Source organism: Nematolebias whitei, chromosome 18 (genome assembly GCF_014905685.2).
Source record: "Nematolebias whitei isolate Nwh7 chromosome 18, NemWhi1, whole genome shotgun sequence".
Taxonomy (NCBI): Eukaryota; Metazoa; Chordata; class Actinopteri; order Cyprinodontiformes; family Rivulidae; genus Nematolebias; species Nematolebias whitei.
In genome coordinates this window covers 31681263-31702603 of record NC_056515.1, presented here as the reverse complement: position 1 = coordinate 31702603, position 21341 = coordinate 31681263, and the positions used below count along the sequence as shown (strand labels likewise).

Below are 21341 nucleotides of genomic sequence, written 5' to 3'. Positions count from 1 at the left end.
GAGGAGGAGGAGGGAGGAGGCGACGTGTTTGATGTGCTGCCTTCAGGGCATCCTCGGAAAACTCAACGATGTACTTGGAAATACATTGACACGTTTGTTTGTGTCGTCTAAATGCAACATTAAATACTTTTTAAAAATTGTTTAAAACTTGTCTTTTAAAAAAAACAAACAACAACAACGAATAATCAGCTCGCAAAAGATAAAAATAAATATAAGATAAATAACAAACCACTGTCTCAACTAAAATAATCACATACAGTATGTAACTATAAAATATTATCTCAATATCTAATAATTGTGGGAGTAGTGGCGCAGAGGTTAGAGAAGGTGGGCCTGTGATCGGAAGATCGATTGTTCAACTCCCAGTACCGACAACATCAAAATGCGGGTGGGATTGGTGAAGCACCCACACCTGTCTCTATCCTCATTTGCCCCACCCTGGGCCCTTGAGCAAGGCTTTAACCCCCAAACTGCACCCCTGGGCGCCCTAGATATCAGCTCTCTGCTCCACACTGAGGGCTGTGGTAGCTCGGTGGTCTGTGGTTGTGTCAGGAAGGGCATCGGGCGTAAAAATAATTGCCAAGTCTTCATGCGACTTAGTTTGCTTTGGGGACACCTGAAGAAGGGAGCAGCCGAAAGAAGAAGAAAAAAATCTATATCATTATAATTTCAATTTTGATTTAGCTTTTCATAATTCTCATAGCTTCTCATAATTATGGCTAAGCATCTCATAATTGGCTTAGTATTTCAAAATGATGACATCTTAAAATTGAACTTATCTCAAAAATATAAGATAGCATCTCATAATTTTATATGAGTATTATACTTTATGATGATTATGGTATGTTTAGTCATGATTTTGATGGTAGTATTTTATAATAATGAAATGCTGTCATAATTTTGAAATATTAATTCAAAAGTATGACTTAGAGGAGCTTTTTAATTATACTCTACGTTAAGTTTTTGTATATGCTTCCACAGAATCTTAATCATCAAGATAACTGATTAGCTAAAATCAGCAAACCAAAGTATTATTATTATTATTATTATTTTGCTTGAACCACCATGTCAGGCATGCAAAGCTAAGCAGAAAAATATCACAATAAGGACAGAACATTGTGGGAGAACATGTATGCCAAGTGTTGACATTTAATAAAATGACAAATAGCAAAAATGTGTGATGACTAAATTTAGCGTATTTTATGAATATGAGTCAACCTTATGAAATTCCTCCCTTTTATCCCAATATGCTGCCACGTCTGTTCTTTACACACACGTTCGTACAACCCCTGAAGGCAACTGTTTTGCAGACGATTGGAAGGAACGGAACGGGTTACGTCATGACGTCAGGACCCAGTTTGGTAAACATGACGTGCGAGATTTTTTTTTATTTTTTTTATTATTAACACAACAAATATGGCATCAATATCAGAGATATTCAAATCTGAAAAAGCCAGCACAGGTTGCTTCCAAACACACAGAAATAATAATTTTATAATAATAATAAAAAACAATAATAATACAAGAATCAAATAGAATAACAAAAATAAATAAATAAACAAATAAAATAAAAACTAGGGGTTTTCCAGTAGTTTCAGTTCGTTTATCATATGAAACTACTCCACACCTTGATGTTTGTCCATGAACTTCATAGATAAGAAGAGGTGGCAGAGTTCCTTGTGAAAAGTAGGAAATGATGGTTTTGTTTTTAAGGAAACGGCACTTGTGAATGAAATATTTGCCCATAACAATAATTACATTTAATAACCTTTCAAGATCTTTTTCTTTTCTCAGGGATCCAAAAATAATGTCATTCTTTGCAAATTCCCATAAAATTTGAATTTTAGGGAAAAGCCAGTATAGTGCACATCATCCCACAAAGCTTTAAAATACATACATTCATAGAAAATGTGTTCTGTTGATTCAATTTTATCATCACAAAATGAACAAGTGTTATCATCAATTGCAAAACGAAGTCTGAGGAATTCCTTAGAGGGGTAAACCCCTGTAAAGGTTTTCAAGTGGACTTCCTTAGCTTTTGGAGGAATGGGAAGATTTAAATAATTTGCTCTAATTGTTTTCTTTTGATCCTTTGAAAAGAAATGTGAAATGAAATTTGGGTTAGATACAAAGGGAAACAGAGTATTAGTATAAAAGTTCCCTAATTTTAGTATTTTTAAGTTTATTGTTTGTAATGTTGTGCCCATTAATCAGAAGTCCAGGCAGAACAGGACTTCTATAAGCAAGATTCTCATAAAAGACTTTTAGCTGTACATAAAATGTTTGGGGGAACATCTTCAAAAGACATAACACCTCCATAAATGCATCAGACCAAATACCTTGTTCAAACCAATTATGTGCAAAGATTGATAACATGATGTGCGAGATCAACGTGGAAAAAGAATAATTGATGCCTATTTTTTCAAAACAACTTAATCATTAATTGTATTTTATTTCATCCGTGGATTATAAAGACCTTAAAGCAGCTCTCGCCTAAATAAAATGAGGATTTTTCTTTATATTCTTTATCTTCCACTGCCAAAGTGAAACTACCTTCAAGAACAGATAAATAAAAACAGTTCAAAAATAATTTAGCTGAGAAGGGGCCATTAAAATCTTTCTTTCCGTCTTTGAAATTACAGCCTGGTTATAGTCAGCCCTGTTCAGTCAAAAAAAAATTGGGATGCTCCTGTTAAAGCCTAAACAAATATAAACATTTATTAGTAAAATTATAAATGTAGTATTTTACAAAGTAACACTGTAATTGTAAAAAAAGAGCTCTGGAAAAAGCAATCAGATCAGTTAGCAGTGCAGCCTTGTTTAAACATATTTTTATAGAAAGAAAAATTGCACAAGATTCTACTGCAGTAAATATATAAACTTCAATGTAATTTTCTTCCTCTATGCTTTAAAATTATTAGATTTTTGTAGATATTGAGGCATTCATGTGTAAGCATTATTGTAACACAGAAAAACACTAAATGACTAATAGTTAAGGTGTGCACATCTTAAAAGTTCTTATATTCTTTGAATTTGGGAGGATTATTGGGCATTTTAACATTTATTTCAAATTAAACGTCTAAATAAATAACATTAATTTTATTCTGTTGACTGAAATTCATCTACAATATCTAATAATTATAAATTATGCATTTGGTTTTATAAAACAAGTCTATTAATGAAAAATTTGAGGCACAGTGGAAACTTGGAAACACTCACATGGTCCCTTTTCAAAAAAGAACACAGAAAATGTTTATGAGTCATTTCAAATGTTGTGAGGCTGGTTTGTCATTTCTCAGCAGCTTCACTGGCATAAAATATAATCATAATCAGTGTCATCACTTACGGTTTTTGCAATCTGGAGCAAAAACGTGTGACGTTATGCTCCTATAATCAAATAATCACTGAACTATGATGAAAATTGTACTCATCAAACACAACCCAATGCAGATATGCTCATTGCGTTCTCATTTATGACACTCATCACAAAGCTTCTTGGACTATTTCAGTTCAAGTACAGATACAGTTAATATAAAATATTAAATAAAAATTTAGTGTGCTATATCTTTAAGACCAAAAAAGGGAGAAAGTTATAATAAAATGCCAAAGGGAAATTGCATCTTTTTAATTTCACTTAAAATGTGTTTATTTTTTTATTTAAAAAATGGCTAAAGAGGTGAAAATTATGATTATAAAATGTATTACCTGCATCAGCTCACATCCAAAACCACTGCAGACATTTGCAGCTGACAGACAAACATCTGAACACAATAATAAATAAGAAAAATATCAAACTGAATCATCGGTTTCCTCTTTGTGGTCTTTTTATCAGAGTGAAAAGTTATGCACACAATCCTGAGGTATACAGTTTGGCTAATTTATAGGTCTAACAAAATATAAAACATTTTGGATTAAGACCTATGACAACATCAGATCAGCAGCATTAGAAAATGGTCCACAAGAAGAAACATGTTCTGGCATAGGTTTTCTCTTGACAAAGCTCTAATTTCTAGGTGTAACAGAAAAAAAATAATCTTTCAACCCACAGGTGAGCGCAAAGATAGGCAACAGAAAGTGACTGCACTTTTTCTTTTTTTCTTAAATGAAAATCAATGCTTGTGAAAATAGTTTACAATGTGTGAAGCGTTACAAAAACAGGTAATGAGCACATGGAAATCCAGAACGCATCCAGAAAAATGTTCAACTCCACCTTTTGGAACAATGTTCTTATCCAAAACCTCGCAGAACTCTGAAAATCCTAAAGGTTAGAAAATATTAACATCCAATATACATTTTAAATTTATTCAAGGTGGATATAAACAGCACACCCTGTAACAGAGTAAATAACCACTTCCAATTCAATTATTCCAAACAAAAAGAAACGACGGGTCATTTTTGTTTGAATCGGCCGTAATCGGTCCCGTCAGGGTTTCAAAGTGCAAAGCAGCAGATCAGCTGTGACGTCTTATGAGCCACAACTCCAATTATCTGCTTGCAAGGAAAAACAAACGTTTAAATTGCTTTTTGCAAACTCTTCAATCAATTTGACGACTTACAATTTACAGTATGTGTTAAAACATCCAGCCTTAATTTGACACACATTGTTGCCTAAAATTTTATTTCTTGCATGAGTGGGGTTTTTTATAATTATTCTAGACCTCACGCTCGCTCTCACACAAACACACTCAGGCTCAAATATATTTAAAAGAAAAAAAGCAAAACACACCAACATTTCTTGAAATGGATCAAACTTGCAAACTGCATTCATACCTAAATTTCCCTGAAGTTTCTAACTAGTTCAAAACAAACTTTCTTAAATTAGCTCCATTTATCTTCTTCAACAAACATTTTGCTGCTGAGAGTCATGGCAGCTACCACCTATTACCGCCAGGTAATAGTCCACTTATTAAAGTGAAAAGGTGCAGTTTAAATAAAAAACAAAAGTCATTGCATATATTTTTTGGGGTAGGGGCTTTTATATGCTTCTATCTAGAGTGGGATGAATATAAATTCATCATGGACCTGTAGTTATGAGCAACGTTTCGGTAGCAGCAACTTATCCCTCCTGACCGTCAGTTTTTTGGCCCATTAAAACTTAGTTTGGTCTCTGGAAGCCAAAAAACATCTGGACAGAATCACCACAGACTGCCTCATAAATATGAACACGTATTCAAGTTCAAGATAAGTCTGGACGTATGTGGGACTCCTGTTCATTAGTTGTTAACTGCTAGCTGTTCAGATGTGCTGCAGGACAGTGACGGGGATCTGGGCCACATGCTGCTCAATCAAAACGGTGTCAAGGATGTGGTTCGGTTTTCGAGTTCAAGCTTTGCGTTGAGTCTGCAGAACACGGTTCAGTTCTGCCATCCTCTGCTGCTTGTGAGCAGACCTGCTGTTGTTCTCGGAGCTCTTCTTCTCCTCCCGCCTCACGAATAAGCACCTCTTCGTTCTCCAAAACAAACTCCAAGGTCGGGCCTCTTGATGCTTTTTCCTCCAGCTCCCCCTCCTCTGTCAGACGGAGTTTTATATTCATACTGATGGGTTTTTGTGTTTTACCTGGACAAAAAAAATAAAAGCATAATTAGAAGATCAGGTAAGAGAGATGCATCTTTAAACAACAAGTCCTTTATTTTCAGTTTTTAGAGAAAACATGCAGGTTTCATATAAAGAAATGAGCATTTCTGCAGATTTTTCCTTTCATATCTGTGAAAGTGATCACCTTTTGTGCAAAACCACCTATTTTCTTTTTAAAGTCCAAATTAAATGGATATAACTGACTAGTAATTAGTTTTCACCTCAAAATGCCCCACTAAAGCAATCAAAGATACAAGGAGGAAGAAGACTGATGACTTTGGATACAAACATGCTGCAGGCATTTCAAATATACTATTTGCAACTAAACATTAAAAATAATTTTCTTTTATGGATTACAAATTTATACTTTCCTTCACTTTCTCTCACCTGAAAATTTAGTGTTGCATCACAAACACTTTCTAAGCAACAATTTTCTCATCTAATGACCTTGAAAAAAACAATAGCAGATATTTGTGACCCCCACATAATAAAAACGTGTTAAAGTATATTAGCATTGTTAATAAACCAATTAAACAATAAAGGAGTAACAACACAAACGGCTTGAACATCAACAGTACTGCTTTTATCAATTTAAAACTACTGTTGGGTTTAAAACTTAAATTAAAAAATTTAAAATTACTGTTGTTGTTACTCTTGGGGTGAAATATTTTTTTAAATTTCATCGAATTTCTAGAAATCCTTTTTTTCTCTCATTCGCTCTTGTGGAAGATGGACACCTTTTCTTCCTTCTCCTGTTCGTCTCCCGCTTATTTTTGCTCTCCATTTGTGTATCGGAGCTCCTATTTTACACATCTGACGAAACGAAAACTACTGTCATAGATCTGATCAGCTGGACTTTCAACGCAATCGACAAAATCTTTTCAACAAAGCGACAGGGTCCTGGAGAGCCCTCATGTCCCGCTGAGACTCACGCTACAGGATACGTCATCAATGTGGGAGCTGATGCGTCTTTCCGTTCTGTCTCAGAGGACGCCGAAGACATATAGAATCGGATTTATAATAACAGGCTTCCTGCTTTTTGGAATCGGCTGGTTCCTGGTCTATCAACATACAAAGAAGACGGCTGCAGCTAATTTGGTCCTCGTCAGGCTGCCTGCCTTGTGAAGGTTTGGTTCGTGCTTCAAGGACCCAAAATCAGCTGATTTATGAGCTAAACCATAAGATGGAAGCGATTTGTGAGAATTGCAGGCCACCTGCGGCTTTGGGATCCACCAGCATGTTGGAAACGACCTTGGAGGAGGCTCGTAAGCACAGACCAGTTGAATGCCCACTAAGATGAAAGTTCCAGCAGGACTCAAGGCTGACAAGAAAAACCAGTCTGCCTGAAAAAAATCAACAATTGTGGCTGATCTGAATCTGACTCCCCCGGTTGGCCTCGGAAACAGGACGACTTATCAAATTTCTCCTGGGATATGTGTAAACTAAGGGAAAGCTTCATCTATCGCAACACCCCCCCAACACTCCGGAGAACTTCTGTGGAGGCTTATCAGAACTTTGCCTGCTGATCAACATCTTATCAGGACTACGGCCTATATGGAAGTGCTACATGGACAAATTTCACCGTCTTGCCAGCAAATGCATATGTAACGTGTTTATAAATGTGCTTGCTGGCAGAGTTTTTTGATGTCTTAAATCATGTCCTGATAGGACAAGGTGTGAAAAGATCTTTTTTGTAATGTCACTATCCTCTCCTCATGCTTTTTCCCCTTTTCTATCTAAAAAAAATATTCTGAAAAGGATAAGGGGCCGTGCTCCAGTAGCAGTGGCAACATGCACTCTGCTCATCTTTCGGACGGCTGTACGAACATATTTTCACTGTATTTCGGTACAATGATAATAAAGCTAATTCTGATTCCGATTGTGAAGATCCCCCAACTGAAGTTTCACATCCTGCAGGGGGGTGGGGGTGTTGACAACAATTCTGGGAACAAATGTTTTCTGCACAACAGCTAAAATAAGGAAATAAACTTCAGTGTTGTATCAGCTTTGTTGCAGACTTTTAACAGTAATTCATCTTCTCAGCTACCAATTTTATTAATGCCTAAACATATTTAAACATTAAATATAACTTATGGCAGGTCAACAACAAACTACAAGTAAAGTAGCATGAAAATAAAATTAGACCATTTATTTCTCCTTGTCCTCACCGTGTCCAAGCTGCCGGTCTTGTGGAAGCAGCAGCACGTCCACATTGCGATGCTCCTCCAGCGCAGCTGTGAGCACAGCGCCCTCACGGCTAAACAGAAAGACTAACGGCAGCGTAATGTCTTCAGAGGACTCCCCGTCTCCAACCATCTGGAAGAGGGGCGTTTCCTCACTGTTACTTCCCTCACGGTGATCTGCGCAACGAGGAGACATTTCAGATGAATTAATTTCTGTGAGGTCCAGAACTCAGAATTCAGTAAGCCTGAGAACACTATTTTTTACATAATGGTACTTCTTCCAGATATCTGTTAACAATGGTGTACCACAAGGTTCAGTCTTAGGACCCACCCTCTTCACTATCTACATAAGTAATGTACTGTAGGTCAGATCATTCCTGATGCATTTTAACATTTCTATGCCGACGACACAGCTGTTTATTGTTGATCTAAAAAAGTTGCTAAGGTTTTCCAGCTCTTACAGTCTGCGTTCGACACCATCCAGTCAGATTTGTCAGATTTGAGTTTGTCGATTCTTACCAATACTTGGGTATTTTGGTTGATGCACATCTCTCCTTTAAGCATCATTTCAAAAACTTGGTAAAGAAATTGAAAGTAAAACTGGGTTTCTTTTACAGAAGTAGATCCTGTCTAACTCTGAACGCTAGAAAACGTCTTGTAACTGCAACGTTCCTTCCTTCCATTGACTACGGTGACATTTACATGAATGCTCCTACAAGCACCTTGTTGGATGCTGTCTATCATGGTGCGCTAAGATTCATAACTGGCTGTAATTACCGTAACCCACCACTGCACCCTGTATTCATTAGTCAATTGGTCATCATTAACTTCACACAAACTCTCTCACTGATACATTTTCATCTTGAAATCACTTCTTGGTCTGTTGCCTTCATATATCTCCTACACGTCACTACGTGAGTGCAGCTACAGCGTGCGCTCTCAGGACATGCAGTGTCCCCTCAGTGCAGACTGAACTAGGCAAAAGGGCCTTCTCCTACTCTGCTCTTGTTTCCTAGAATATCTTGCAAAAAGATCTGAAGCTCTTGACCTTGACCTCTCTAAGTGGCTTCAAACATCTACTAAGTTCATGAGAAAAACCAATGAAGACATGTTCCTGTTTTTCGTATTTTACACCACTTTATAACAGATCTGTTTTTGTTTCATTTTTATTTCATTTCTTCAATTTACTTTTTCATTTGATGTGTTTTTAATGATCGTCTATTGTTGTTTGTATCTGCATCTGTGTTCGTTTAAAACACGTCTCTCTTGTAAATGAGTCCTTGTGGCTCAATGAGACTAAACTGTATAAATAAAGGTTGATTGAATGAAAAGAGATTGGTATTCCTGTATATTCTGCATGCAAAAGTATAAATAAATAAATAAATAGACCTGGTATTTCTGTTATTAACCGATGAGAGGCAATATTTTATAAATTTGTCACAAAGAGACCACCACTGTTCCCGATAGATGATGCAGAAAAGTGTCCCAAAGCTGCCCGACCGAGGATCACTCCCTCCGGACAGCACAGCCTCGGAGAGCTGCCAGTTACGTGCTGTCTCCTGCATGCACAAACATTATCTTATCTCCTTCCACAAGTTCTTTTGACTATCTTTATTCGATTTTTTTTTGACTATCTTAATAATTTTTGCTGGAGCAGTTGTCATGACGGCTGTATTTTCTAACGGCCTCGTCAAGTTACTCCTCAGGAGATGCTTTTCTCATAGAGAACAGAAACGCCTTGGCAAAAAGGCTTTTCCTACTCAGCTCCTGCAACCTGGAACACCTTGCAACAGGAACTGAAGCTGTCCACCTTGATTTCTTTAAGGGGTTTCAAACATTTGATAATGTCAGTAGAAAAATCAAAGCAAATATGTTCTTGTTTTTAGTATTTTACTCTGTTTTACGGCACCCTGATTTATCATTTTATACACTACTCTTATTTTAACTGCATTTTTACTGTAGTTTATTGTTGTCATTGTCTACTGTTATTGTTGTCTGTACTTTATATGTTCTGTCTGGAACAGGTCCCTCTTGTAAATGAGTCCCTGTGGCTCAATGAGGCTAGCCTGTATAAATAAAGGTTGAATGAAAAAAGAATTAATGAAAAAGCAGCAAACTGCAGCCACTTTTCATAAAAAACAAGCCCACAAACTCTTGACCAATCGCACAATGCTCAGCGCATTTCCTGTAAGAAACTAGTTCTGACTGGGGGAAATGCAAGTAGGAAAATATGACATCTTTGTCACACATCCATGTCAGCGAGACACAACTTCGACACTTCTTGTGGACTACAAGCCAGCTTTAAGTGCTCAGACTGTATGTTGGGAATCATGCTCAGCTAATACAAGAACAAACGTTAGCTCAATTTTGTTCAACTAAATTATTATGACAATTCTTTAGTATTAAAAGTTTAATTAGCTGTAGTAGCCATTTTGAACTGGGTTGACTCCAAGCGATACATCCAGCGATTGCTTTCTGAGAATTCCATTAAGTCTAGTGGGTTGCAAGAAATTTCTCTAGACAAACACACACAGATACATATAATTACATTATTGCCCACCTTTAAGGGCAGCGAGCGACAATAATTCTGGTTCTCACCGATAAAGATAACTCCTATGGCTCCTGCCTGTTGCAGCCACCGAGCCTTTGCAGCAAACATGCAGTCTCCTCGTAAAGCCAGAGCGATGCAGTCTTTAAGCTCCGCGGCATTATCCACCGGTCCACATGCATTATAGGGAGACGCTTTCTCTATTCTGCCCTTCACCTGTGGCACAAGAGGTTATTTTTTGTACTTTTGTTATTGTTGCTTGTGAGCAGATATATTGTGAAAATAAAGCATGTTTCAGGAAATGGGACAAACTTGAAAAAAATAAATCTTGTATTTATTTTAATTAAAGATTTTTTTTTTTTTTTTAGATCTTAATATTTTGTGTCAATGCCATGTTTTTACCCCATGCTCCTGCTTAGTGAGGTCCATTCCGAACTTTGCCGGTCCTGCAGTGAGGACTGTCCGACCTAGAAATGGAGGAGAAATGAGCTGGACGGCATGAGGTACCACCTCCTCCTCCTCCTCTGGTGTCGGTCTTATTTCTGCAACAAGCTTCACCCGGAACATTCCTTTCTGCTCCTGCAGGGAACAATTCAGCCAAACAGATAGTAAACAATGACTTCGCCAAATTGAAAGGAGTACATTCACTAACTTAAACAGAACTTTGCCATTATGCCATTGTTGAATAAATCATGTTTCCTCTTTTCCCGCTTCACAATAAACTTAATGTTATACAAACTCATATCCTCATGTTTTACTTAAACATAACAAACATGGACAGTAATTGCCAAAATAGAAAGAAAACAAGTTATTACATTTGGCTCGGATCTTGAATGGTGTAGACAAAATTAATACAAACAACAAATAAGTTTGTTTATATTTCACTTTTATTGTAGCGAGATGTAAAGACCATATCTGGAATAATAGTCTGTGACATTATAACCATTGATTCTATTAATATCATGAGAGGTACGTAGTGTAATTAGTGTAAATAAATCCACATATACATAAAGTCTAGTTGTCCCTCATTTTAATTTGTGATGCCAGGATCTTTAACCAAAGAGACCTTCAGAGAATCTTAAGTCCCGATATTATTGTTTGTGCTTTTTGCTCCTTGTTTAATTTAAATTATTCTAGTAGTGGTAATAGCTGTTTTTGTTGTTTTTCCATCATCTAATACTTTTATTTTAGGAAATTTCAAAAACTTAAAAGCTCATTTGTTCTTTTGAATTCAACCTAATAAATAAATTGTGTTTATTTGAATCCAGTATGCTGACTTGCACAACTGTACAAATATCTAAAAGTACCTTTTGATTTTTGGCGTCTCCTACAGCCATCTCTCTCAGGGAGGTGAGCGAGATGCCCATGCTCTTCAGAAACTCCACTGGTTCCATGCCATTATCGTGGAGTGGTAGTTCGATTTCCCTATAAAGCATAAAACCCAGTTTTTTATATGTTAAGCATAACTATAGCACAGATTTTTAATGGAATTAGTCCCACCTGGCAGGTAAAGACCTGAAGGCCCGTCCCACCCCAGTGAGGTATTTGTAGCCGTCCCTGATGGTTTTAGCAAACGAGGGGTTGTTGGGGAACAGCGTCTCTGTGCTGGGGCAGGAGTTTGTGAACAGATCGTCATCTTGAGAAGCAGGCGTCTCTTCCTAAAGCACAGGATTCACTTAAATAAATATTTAACTAACGTAATATCTGTCACTTCATGCAGGGTGCATTGTATGTAAAGCACATATCCCCTTTTCAAAATCTGATAAGAGTCTGTTTGTATTTAAAGGAAAAGCTCTTACTGTAATGTTGGGCTGAATGGGTGCCTGAGTGATGGAGAGGGACAAGGGCAGAAGGTGAGCCTCTGTGGTGAAGATGTAGTCGTCAATATCGATCGGCAGTTGGCTCTTCTCCGAAAACATTAAGTACAGGTATTTAAACATCTCGGCCAGAAAGAAGGAGTCCATCCTGTACAAAAACAAACACACATGTGGAAATGTTAATAAGACAGATACGATATTATTTCCCCTTAAAAGCTTAGTTAAGAAGCAGATTGTCTAACCTGTCTTCATGTGTTCCGGTGCGGACGTCTTGGATAGCAGCAAACCCGCAAGGCACCCTGGCATAGGCGTTGAGCTTTTCCACAATGGACTGTCCCACTCTGAGGTAGTACGGGTCACCAGTGGCCTGCACATATCAAAACATACTCTCAGTCCAACATATTAAAAAGTATCAGTATGGTGAGAAAAATATGTTGTACAGTTTTTAAGGGTTTGTACCTTGAAGAGGTAATAGGTGCTTTCTGCAAACTCTGGTCTCAGTAAGTGCTGGCCCCAGTGAACTCGGAACTCTGTAGTAAAAGCCTGCAGGAATACCGACCGAAAGAAAGAACTGAACTTTGTAAAAATTGATAATGATGACCAGAATTACAAAGAAATAAGGACAAATGTGCACAAATTGTTCTTTAACTCTGACATTACTCTAACATGACATTACCTACTAATAGTGTACACAATCACATAATACAAAGACTATATTCATCATGAATGTGACATATTTAATGCTTTGTAATAAATATATCAACTTTCCCTTCTATGTGGTAATAAATACGGAAGAAATCAAGAAAATTATTTACCTCTGGAAGAAATTTGTGCAGTTTAGTGACTTGGTAAAGCATCTCGTGAGTTTCAATAGCTGGTTTCAGATCTCCTCTCAAAACCTGTTTAAACAATGAATAAATGCCACTTAAAAAAAAGTTTAAAACATTCATTTCCCTTTGTCATTTTCAAATTTAAGTGTAATTAATGCAGCGCCTCTTGTTAAACATTATATCTGACCTGTAATCCAGGGAAGAACGCGAGCAGGGAGTCCATCCAGCTGCGCACGCTCACAGTGGGGTTGTGCATGTGCACGTTGAGCAGCAAGGGAGGCTGACTGATGCATTTCATAATGGCACTGTAGTGCTGTTACAGACAAGATGGAAAATGCATCAAAGTTATTGAAAGGCTGCAACATAAAACAATAAAGTGTCTGCAAACGATTGTGCGGCAGGAAAAACAAGACAGCCGGGGCCAAAATGGTAGAATATAGTTTACTAATGGACGACTCACGATGTTGAACCTCTGCAGGAAAACATCATCTCCAAGAAGAATATAGGCCTTCATCAGGTATTCATAATACGAGTCAATTCCAGCACCAACTCCACTCTCTGCAAACACAAAATGTAAAAACTATCAAACCACAATTATTCAGTCACATTATAATAGCTTTTATGGAAACAGAAGGAACTACAGGGTTATTTTTGTGCTTTTACTGACAGTTTTAACTACTGTATTTTTCGCCCTATAAGTCTCAGTTTTTTGAATAATTTACATGCCCTGTGACTTATACGCTGAAGCCATGTATTTATGGATTTGGAACCAATTTTTGGCTGAGATATGACAGTTTTCATTCATTCTGACTGAAAAAATTGAACACTACCATTTTCAGCCGATTGATGGCACTCAATCAACTGGACTTTATTTATTATACTTTACTTTATACTTTATTGTATTTGTCTTGAACTTTTTTGAATTTACCATATCCTGGATGACTGAGAATCTTCACCAGCTTTTAATGACACAATCGGCTTGCCATAACCTACCACCTTCGTTCTGCTCGCTGCCTGGAGCAACCGTCAAATCAGCTTCATTTCGCAGCACTTCCCCAGCGAAATGCAGCTAATTTGACCATTAAAGTGCATTTATTAATAAAAGTTCAACTGAGACACACCTTTGCTATAATTTCAAGCAAACAAATAATTGTTTTTAAGTGTTAATCTTGTTAAATTCTTGCTAAAGTCCTCCCGTGCATGCTCCAGCGACCGCCATTTGGCAGCCAATCGATTTTTGGCACAACACCGGCCCACTTTCCGGGTAGTCATCGGTGACACATAACAGATGCGACGTTTACGGCGAAGCAATGTATTTATGGATTTTTCAACTTTATTAGTCATATTTGGACTGATGCGACTTATAGGGCAGAGCAGTGTACGACGAAAAATACGGTAAATGTATTTCTGCTGTTTTACCTCTCCGGATCCATTCTCCATTGTGGATATTGATGACAGTCCCCACCAAGTCGCTTCCTTTTTGTCTCCTTTCCCAGAGGGCATCCAAAGCTTTCCTCGCATGTTCCTGTCAAACAATAATAAACAAAAGTCATCTAAGATTAATTTTGTGGTAAAACCATACATGCAGTATTCATTTAGTTAAAAATAAGCTATAATTTCTAAGGCAGACTGTACTAATCTCACACTGCAGTAATTACACACAGTTAAACTCATAATAAACATTGAAAGAACTCTGTTTAGAGGATGATAATACCTCAAACACTGACTTTCCTGACAGTCTGCTGAGAGCAGCAAACTCCAGGATCATTGTCCCGGCACACGCGGTGCAAGTGTCTGACTCAGTGCCTGTGCGTGAAAGTGGGTTGAACACGCCATACCGCAGATTCACCTAATGAACAAAACATATTTGGGGATTGGACTGAGCTCTAAACACAGGAAAAAAAAAACATTTATTCAGCTCTTTCACAGCAGACTTGTACTGTATTTTTCAGACTATAAGGCGCACCGGATTATAAGACGCAATATCAATGAACGGGTCTGTTTTCATACATAAGGCACAATAAGTCAAACAGTCAGATAAGTCGAACTTTATTCTGCTCATTCACAGTAACGCTCAACATTGTTCAATTGTACCACATAAAATCGGTTCCAGGATTTTAAGTGTGCCTTATAGTCCGAAAAATACGGTACATCTTAAATAAGACCTGTTAAAAAGAAATTAAGAACTACCTTGGGGTAGGGAAGGCCACTGGTGGTGTTGAAGGCAGGAAGTAATCGATGGCCCAGTTCTGTGGCCATGTGTAGAAGCTCATCCCGATACCACTGCATCCTCTCCCCACGCTGTCTTAGCAGGTCAGCCATAATGTGACCCCCCAACAGCCCACTGGACATTTATTATCAAAAATTCAACTTAAAAAAAAATGTTGTATACAGTTACATTTAATGAATGCACGAGGTAAAATGTTTTTTTTTTCATGTCAAATAAGTTTTATACCCTAAAACTCTGATGTTGGTTTCAAACACTGACACCACCACATCGTTGTCGAATCGGACATCCCTCACAGCCTTCCTCACCGCATCCTCAAACTCATCGAGCTTGTTTAACACCTGCGTACGCACACATATGACAAGAACAAATTCGTTAGCAAATAATATTAATAGTCTGGTGAGACAATATGTTTTTTTTGGTTTTTTTTAAAACAGCATAAATATTTCCTATGCTAGCAAAATGAGAGAAAATGGACTCACCACCAGGGTATCAAGGGTGTCAATCAGAGTGAGAGAAAACCTAAAGAAAGAAAAAGTCAGAAATGTTATGACATGGTCACAGTAAAGCTATTTATACTTTAATTTTCTACAGATCCATATTAATTTATTATTAATTACAGACTTTTCAATGACAGACGTCTTGCATTTCATGCAAAATAACATTATGCACCACCTGTGGTTTACTAATTGATTTACTGTACTATGTGTATTTAATTAATGGAGTTTAAGTGAATTTTATCTGCCTAATTTAGCATCTACATCCTGTCTGAGTGTCTGCAACATAACAGCAAATAAAGTTTACTATGATCTCTAGCATGGCGTTTCTTTCTTTGAATAGTCAGTAAGTTTCAGTCCGTCAGTTAGAAAGCATCTGTGACACCTCCCTATGAAGGAATGCTAAGGAACCTGGCGAGATGTTGTAAACACTTTTCAAAAAGTGCATATGGCTTTAAATTGGGCTCATATAAACTAATTATTTTGATTCAGGACATTGCACTATAAGAACTTCTTACTTTCCCAAGGAGTCATCGATGTCCCCTCTGTTTGGCTCTTGTCCACGCACTCTCCCTTTGCAGCTCAGAGGCATCAGCTCATCTGCCGGGTAAGCATGTTTCTGCAACAACAGCTGCAACTATTACATATTGTTGGGTTCACTTCTTATACTTTTGTCTAATAGCAACTGAGGACAGAACAAAGGCCACACACTATTTTTCTCAAGGTGTTTTAGTTCTTATACTGATCATATAATAAGATAAGATTTATGTTTTTTATTTGGCTGATAGTCCAAACACTACAGCACACGTACACGCATAATTTCATTTTAAGCCAAAAAGGTGTAATAGTTTTAATTGGCAGTAACTATTTCTAAATAAGGTTTTTATTTAGTATGGTATTCTTTGTTTGTGGTGCTATATGTCCTTTAAAGCACAAGAGATGATTAAAATGTCTCTTTAAAATAAAAGTGGAAGACACCTAACCTAGACTGAACACTTATAATCAGTCTCTTAGACATATCGTATTTTCTGGCGTATAAGTCACACCTTTTTGCCTAATTTGCATACTACGGCTTATACGCTGAAGCGACTTATTTATGTTTTCTTCCCATATTTATAAACCAATTTTTAACTGAGATATGACCGTTTTCATTCATTCCAACATGGAAAATATTGAACACTACCATTTTCAGCCCATAGATGGCACTCGAGTAGTATGGCATGCCGTAATAGGTAAAAATAGCTATTAATGACACAATCGGCTTGCCATATAGGCCACCTTCATCCAGCTCTGGGATCATGCCTGGAGCAACCGTCAAGTCAACTTCATTTTGCTGCACTGCCCCAGCGAAATGCAGCTAATTTGACCACTGAAGTGCATTTATTAAGTAAAAGTTCAACTGAGACACACCTTTACTATAAATTCAAGCAAACAAATAATTGTTTTTTGGTGGTTATCGTGTTAAATTCTTGTTAAAGTCCTCCCGTACATGCTCCCGTGGCCGCCAATCTATTTTTGGCACAACACCGGCCCACATTTCTGGGTTGTCAGTGGTGACGCATAATAGATGCGACTTATACGACAAAGCGACTTATTTATATTTTGTCCACTTTATTAGATATATTTGGACTGATGCAACTTATACGGCGGTGCGACGTGTACAGCGGAAAATATGGTACTCTGTTAATATAACAGCTACCAACTCTGTCTGATGTCAACACGACCTAAAATCAGAACATCAGAGATGTAATAAAAACTGTCTGCTGCATCCCCATCCATTCCAGCTTATCTAATTTATGCACAAACCCACAAATAATATCCGCTCATCCAGACCGCCAATGACTCATCTTCCTCTGTGGATTGATACAACAAGCAAATAAAAGTGTAGCCATAATTACCACTCCAGCATCACGGTGACCCTTACCATGTAACTTCCATAAGCGTGGTCAAACATTTCAACAATCTGGTGCCTGTAAACCAAATAATGAAATGCAAATTAATCAAGAAGACACAGTCACAGATAACCCACGTGAGTGTGCTGTAACAAATTTTACCTGATGTTGGTCTTCTCCTCCAGGGTCATGCGCTGGCCCTCGAGACAGTTCGCCCAGCCAAGAAGACCGAAGACCAGAAGGGTCTCCAGCATCATGGTGATGGTGTATCCCAGTTTCCAGACAGCTTGTAGCCTCCTCATGGAGTCTTACATAAGATTTAGCTTGAATGGGGACAAATAAAACTCCTGGTCTTCGTCCAAACCGCCCACACAAAAGTCAAACAGCTCAGCTGGAGCTTGGAGCCCAGTTCATCCTCTCTTTTGGCACAGGCATGGCACAGTTTTGGCTACCTCCAGATTTCCATGTTCCCTCTCGGTTCTCCTCTATCCAATCTTGTTAGGACCACATCATGACAACAAAGCACCTCAGATGAAGGGGATCCATGTAAACAATGGCGGAAACAAGCTACAGCGCACTGCTTCCTCGTAAAGCAAAGAAAAATAACAAAACGTGCCTCTATTCAAGAGAGCTACTAATAAAACAAGACAGGGTGAAACAATGGGGCGGTTCAGATCAGGTTAGCTAAGCTAGTTATAGCAATTAGGCTTGCTCGTAAAACAAAATAAGTAAGTTGTAACAAATTTCACTCTAAATTATATCGAAGTGCTTCCCTTGCCGAGTAAAGTCCTCCCAAACCGGTAAAGACGATAACACGACGCCGACGAGCCTGTGGTGCCGAGCTGTCAAACAACAGACAGGCTACACTGCTACCCGGCGCGCGTGGGAATTTTTAACCCTCAGTTTGCTTTGCAGGCAAACCACGCCGCGTAAAATGTTAACTCTTTGGCAATTTTACCACTTTAGATTATTGTCTCTTCAATTAGTTATATCTAAGAAGACTTATACCTTTAGTATAGGAAGGTCACGGTTGTCATTTGTTTTTATTTGAATGGCAAAAGGTGTCCTTACAGGTTGTACTGAGGGTACAAAAACTCAAATGCACATACGTAACGAGCAGTGACATAAGGTCACATGATCGAAAGTTTCTGTTTTATCACACTATTACTTGCTTTTACTAACATAGCATGTACATAGTAATAACATATATGTCAGCTCATATTCGAAACGAATGACGAGATATTGTGAAACTTAAAACTGTTCAATTGGAAGCTTAAAATGTGTAAAAACAGTTTCCTACACAGCTTTTTTTAAAAACTACTATAGGTATTTTGTTAATTTTCTCGAGTAAATGCAAAAAACAAACAAACCTCAAACTATAAATTATTTGCTTTCCTTAACAAAATGCCCAGCCTGCATGTTGTATTCTGACCACCAGGTGTCGCCATTGTTACACATTGACTTGGGTTTTATTGTATCTTATTTTTTTGTTTGTTTGTTTCTCTGCTGATTAATACTAGGACTTGATCTTCTCATTTCTCCCTATATTAACAGGATTTTAATTAATGGTGTTATATGGTAACAATTTTCCCGTTATGAACCAATCATGCCAGCACTCCACCATCAACATAAACAACGCTGAGGTGGAGCAGGTCAGCAGCTTCAAGTTCCTCGGCGTTCACATTACTGAGGATCTGTCCTGGACTTTACATACAGACACTGTGGTCAAGAAAGCCTGACAAAGACTCAACTTCCTAAGAAGACTAAAGAAGTTTGGTACAAACACCAGCATCCTCACCAACTTTTATAGGTGCACCATTGAGAGCCTGCTGACATGCTGCATCACGTGCTGGTATGGGACCTGCACCAGTCAGAGCTGGAAAACACTACAGAGGGTGGTGTAAAAAGCGGAGGACATCACTGGTAGCAGTCTCCACACCATCCAGGACATCTACCACAGCCGATGTCTGTGTAAAGCACGCAGCATCATTAAGGATCACACGCACTCAGCACAAGGACTCTTCCACCTACTACCCTCAGGCAGATGATACAGGAGTCTGTCATCATGTACAAAAAGACTAAAGGACAGCTATTATCCACAAACTGTCAGATTACTGAACCCTCGATAATAACACTGAACAACTGGCAATAACTAACTAATAATTCAACCTCAGTGTCATTACCTGCAAAATAACCTGTCACACAACCTGTGTAGTATGTTGATTATGTGCAGTATATATATATCATGTGCATTTTAGCTTCTATTACTACCTTGAAATACTTGTTCATTCATATTCATCCTGCTGCACCGTTATAGTCTACCATGTTGTTGTTTACCATCTCTCTTTAGGGCATTATACTTATTATAATTACTTTTTCACTTTTTGGTACTTTATTTTGTGTACCCTTATTGCATGCTTTTAGTATTTCTTGTTTGTTTGTTTGTTCTTTGATTAATTTTTTTTAGCAAGTCAAATCGGTTCTTCTCATCCTAAGCATTTCATTGTACTGTTTACCCTGTGTTAACCTTGCATATGACAAATAAGCACAACTTGAACTATGTCATTTGCATTAAATACCCCATTCACATTTATATTACAAAAAATAAAAAGTGCATAATTATTTGTATAACTTGCACAGTTGCATCCACTATTGTAAATGGCCACTAACATGCAGGCCAGGGGGGGATCCAGAGAGGGGAGACAGCAAATTTAAAGGGGCCCCTTGGTCCCTCCCTTGGTGGTGCCCCTGGAAAGAAGCAGAACAGGAAGTGTTTGAAATTGCCACATAATGTCAGTGATGAAGTAGAGAGATAAGATAAATTAAACATTTGCTTCATGGCCTCCTTTATGACTCACATCCTTGTTCCTGTGCTGAGAACAAACATCACGACTGTGGACCCATTAACTGGGCTGGGTCAAATAAAAATAAAAAAACGCATACATTTTTTTATTCAATTTCAATTGAATTGAATTAAAAAACTACAAAAGAATGGTGGACGGTATTACGTCATATAACAACAACAACAACAACAACTAAAACAGACTCAGTAATGGACTTTGTAATTATAATCTTATTAGGCTTTTATTCTGAAAGGTACATTAATGCGCTTTTTATCTGCACTAAGCTTTCAAACCTGCTTCTGTTTTTTTTAAATTAATAAAGAGAAAATGTCTTTCTGCCAGAGCTGCTCCTCATGTGAGGAGGAGCTCTGATGATTCAGCCTCCTCCTGCTCAAGAAGGGGTCTCTGCAGGCAAATTCGGAAGGCGTATCTGGGCGCTCATATCTGATTGGACTATAGGAAAGTGGGCGTATCTGGGCGGTCATATCTGATTGGACGATAGGAAAATGGGCGTTTCTGGCCGGCCGGATCTGATTGGACGATAGAAAAATGGGCGTGTCTGGACGGCCACATCTGATTGGACGATAGAAAAATAGGCGTGTCTGGACGGCCACATCTGATTGGACGATAGAAAAAAAAAGGCTGAACGATAGAAAAAAAAAGGCTGAACGATAAAATGCCGTAACCACAGACACATGATGTCTAAAAACAAGGCGTTATTGGCAGATTGTGTTAACCACAGGCATATTATGTCTATGGTGTTAACCGGTTCGACATTAGCGGCGTCTCGGTTCGACATCGCTCCAGTATACTGCCGCGGCGTCTCCATAACTTCTTTTTTCGACTCTCTTAACACAGAACTTCCGGTTACATTTCAAAATAAGAGCAACATAACTGGGTAGTGGGGAGAGCTAAATGTTAGGTTTTTTT

General features: G+C 38.0%; 1 protein-coding gene across 1 annotated transcript; it reads right to left on the bottom strand.

Moving 5' to 3' along the window:
* Positions 1-4868: 4868 nt before the first annotated feature.
* si:ch211-282j22.3 (ER degradation-enhancing alpha-mannosidase-like protein 3) lies at positions 4869-17974 on the bottom strand. Its single transcript, XM_037692373.1, has 20 exons — positions 17731-17974; positions 17601-17646; positions 16195-16295; positions 15662-15701; positions 15408-15520; positions 15143-15296; positions 14667-14801; positions 14372-14477; positions 13413-13510; positions 13140-13265; positions 12938-13021; positions 12582-12665; positions 12365-12489; positions 12105-12270; positions 11806-11963; positions 11613-11730; positions 10708-10884; positions 10356-10521; positions 7743-7934; positions 4869-5556 (listed from the first exon to the last, which is right to left on the bottom strand). The coding sequence occupies exons 1-20, from the start codon at positions 17868-17870 to the stop codon at positions 5297-5299; spliced, it is 2589 nt and encodes an 862-aa protein (XP_037548301.1). The 5' UTR covers positions 17871-17974; the 3' UTR covers positions 4869-5296.
* Positions 17975-21341: the final 3367 nt, after the last annotated feature.

Coding starts and splice junctions, on each gene's coding strand:
- si:ch211-282j22.3 (XM_037692373.1), bottom strand. CDS start 17,870: ATGAGGAGGCTACAAGCTGTCTGGAAACTGGGATACACCATCACCATG. Junction 13,511..14,371: donor TGGAGAATGGATCCGGAGAG/GTAAAACAGCAG, acceptor TTGTGTTTGCAG/AGAGTGGAGTTGGTGCTGGA. Junction 5,557..7,742: donor AGACCGGCAGCTTGGACACG/GTGAGGACAAGG, acceptor TTTTTTGTCCAG/GTAAAACACAAAAACCCATC.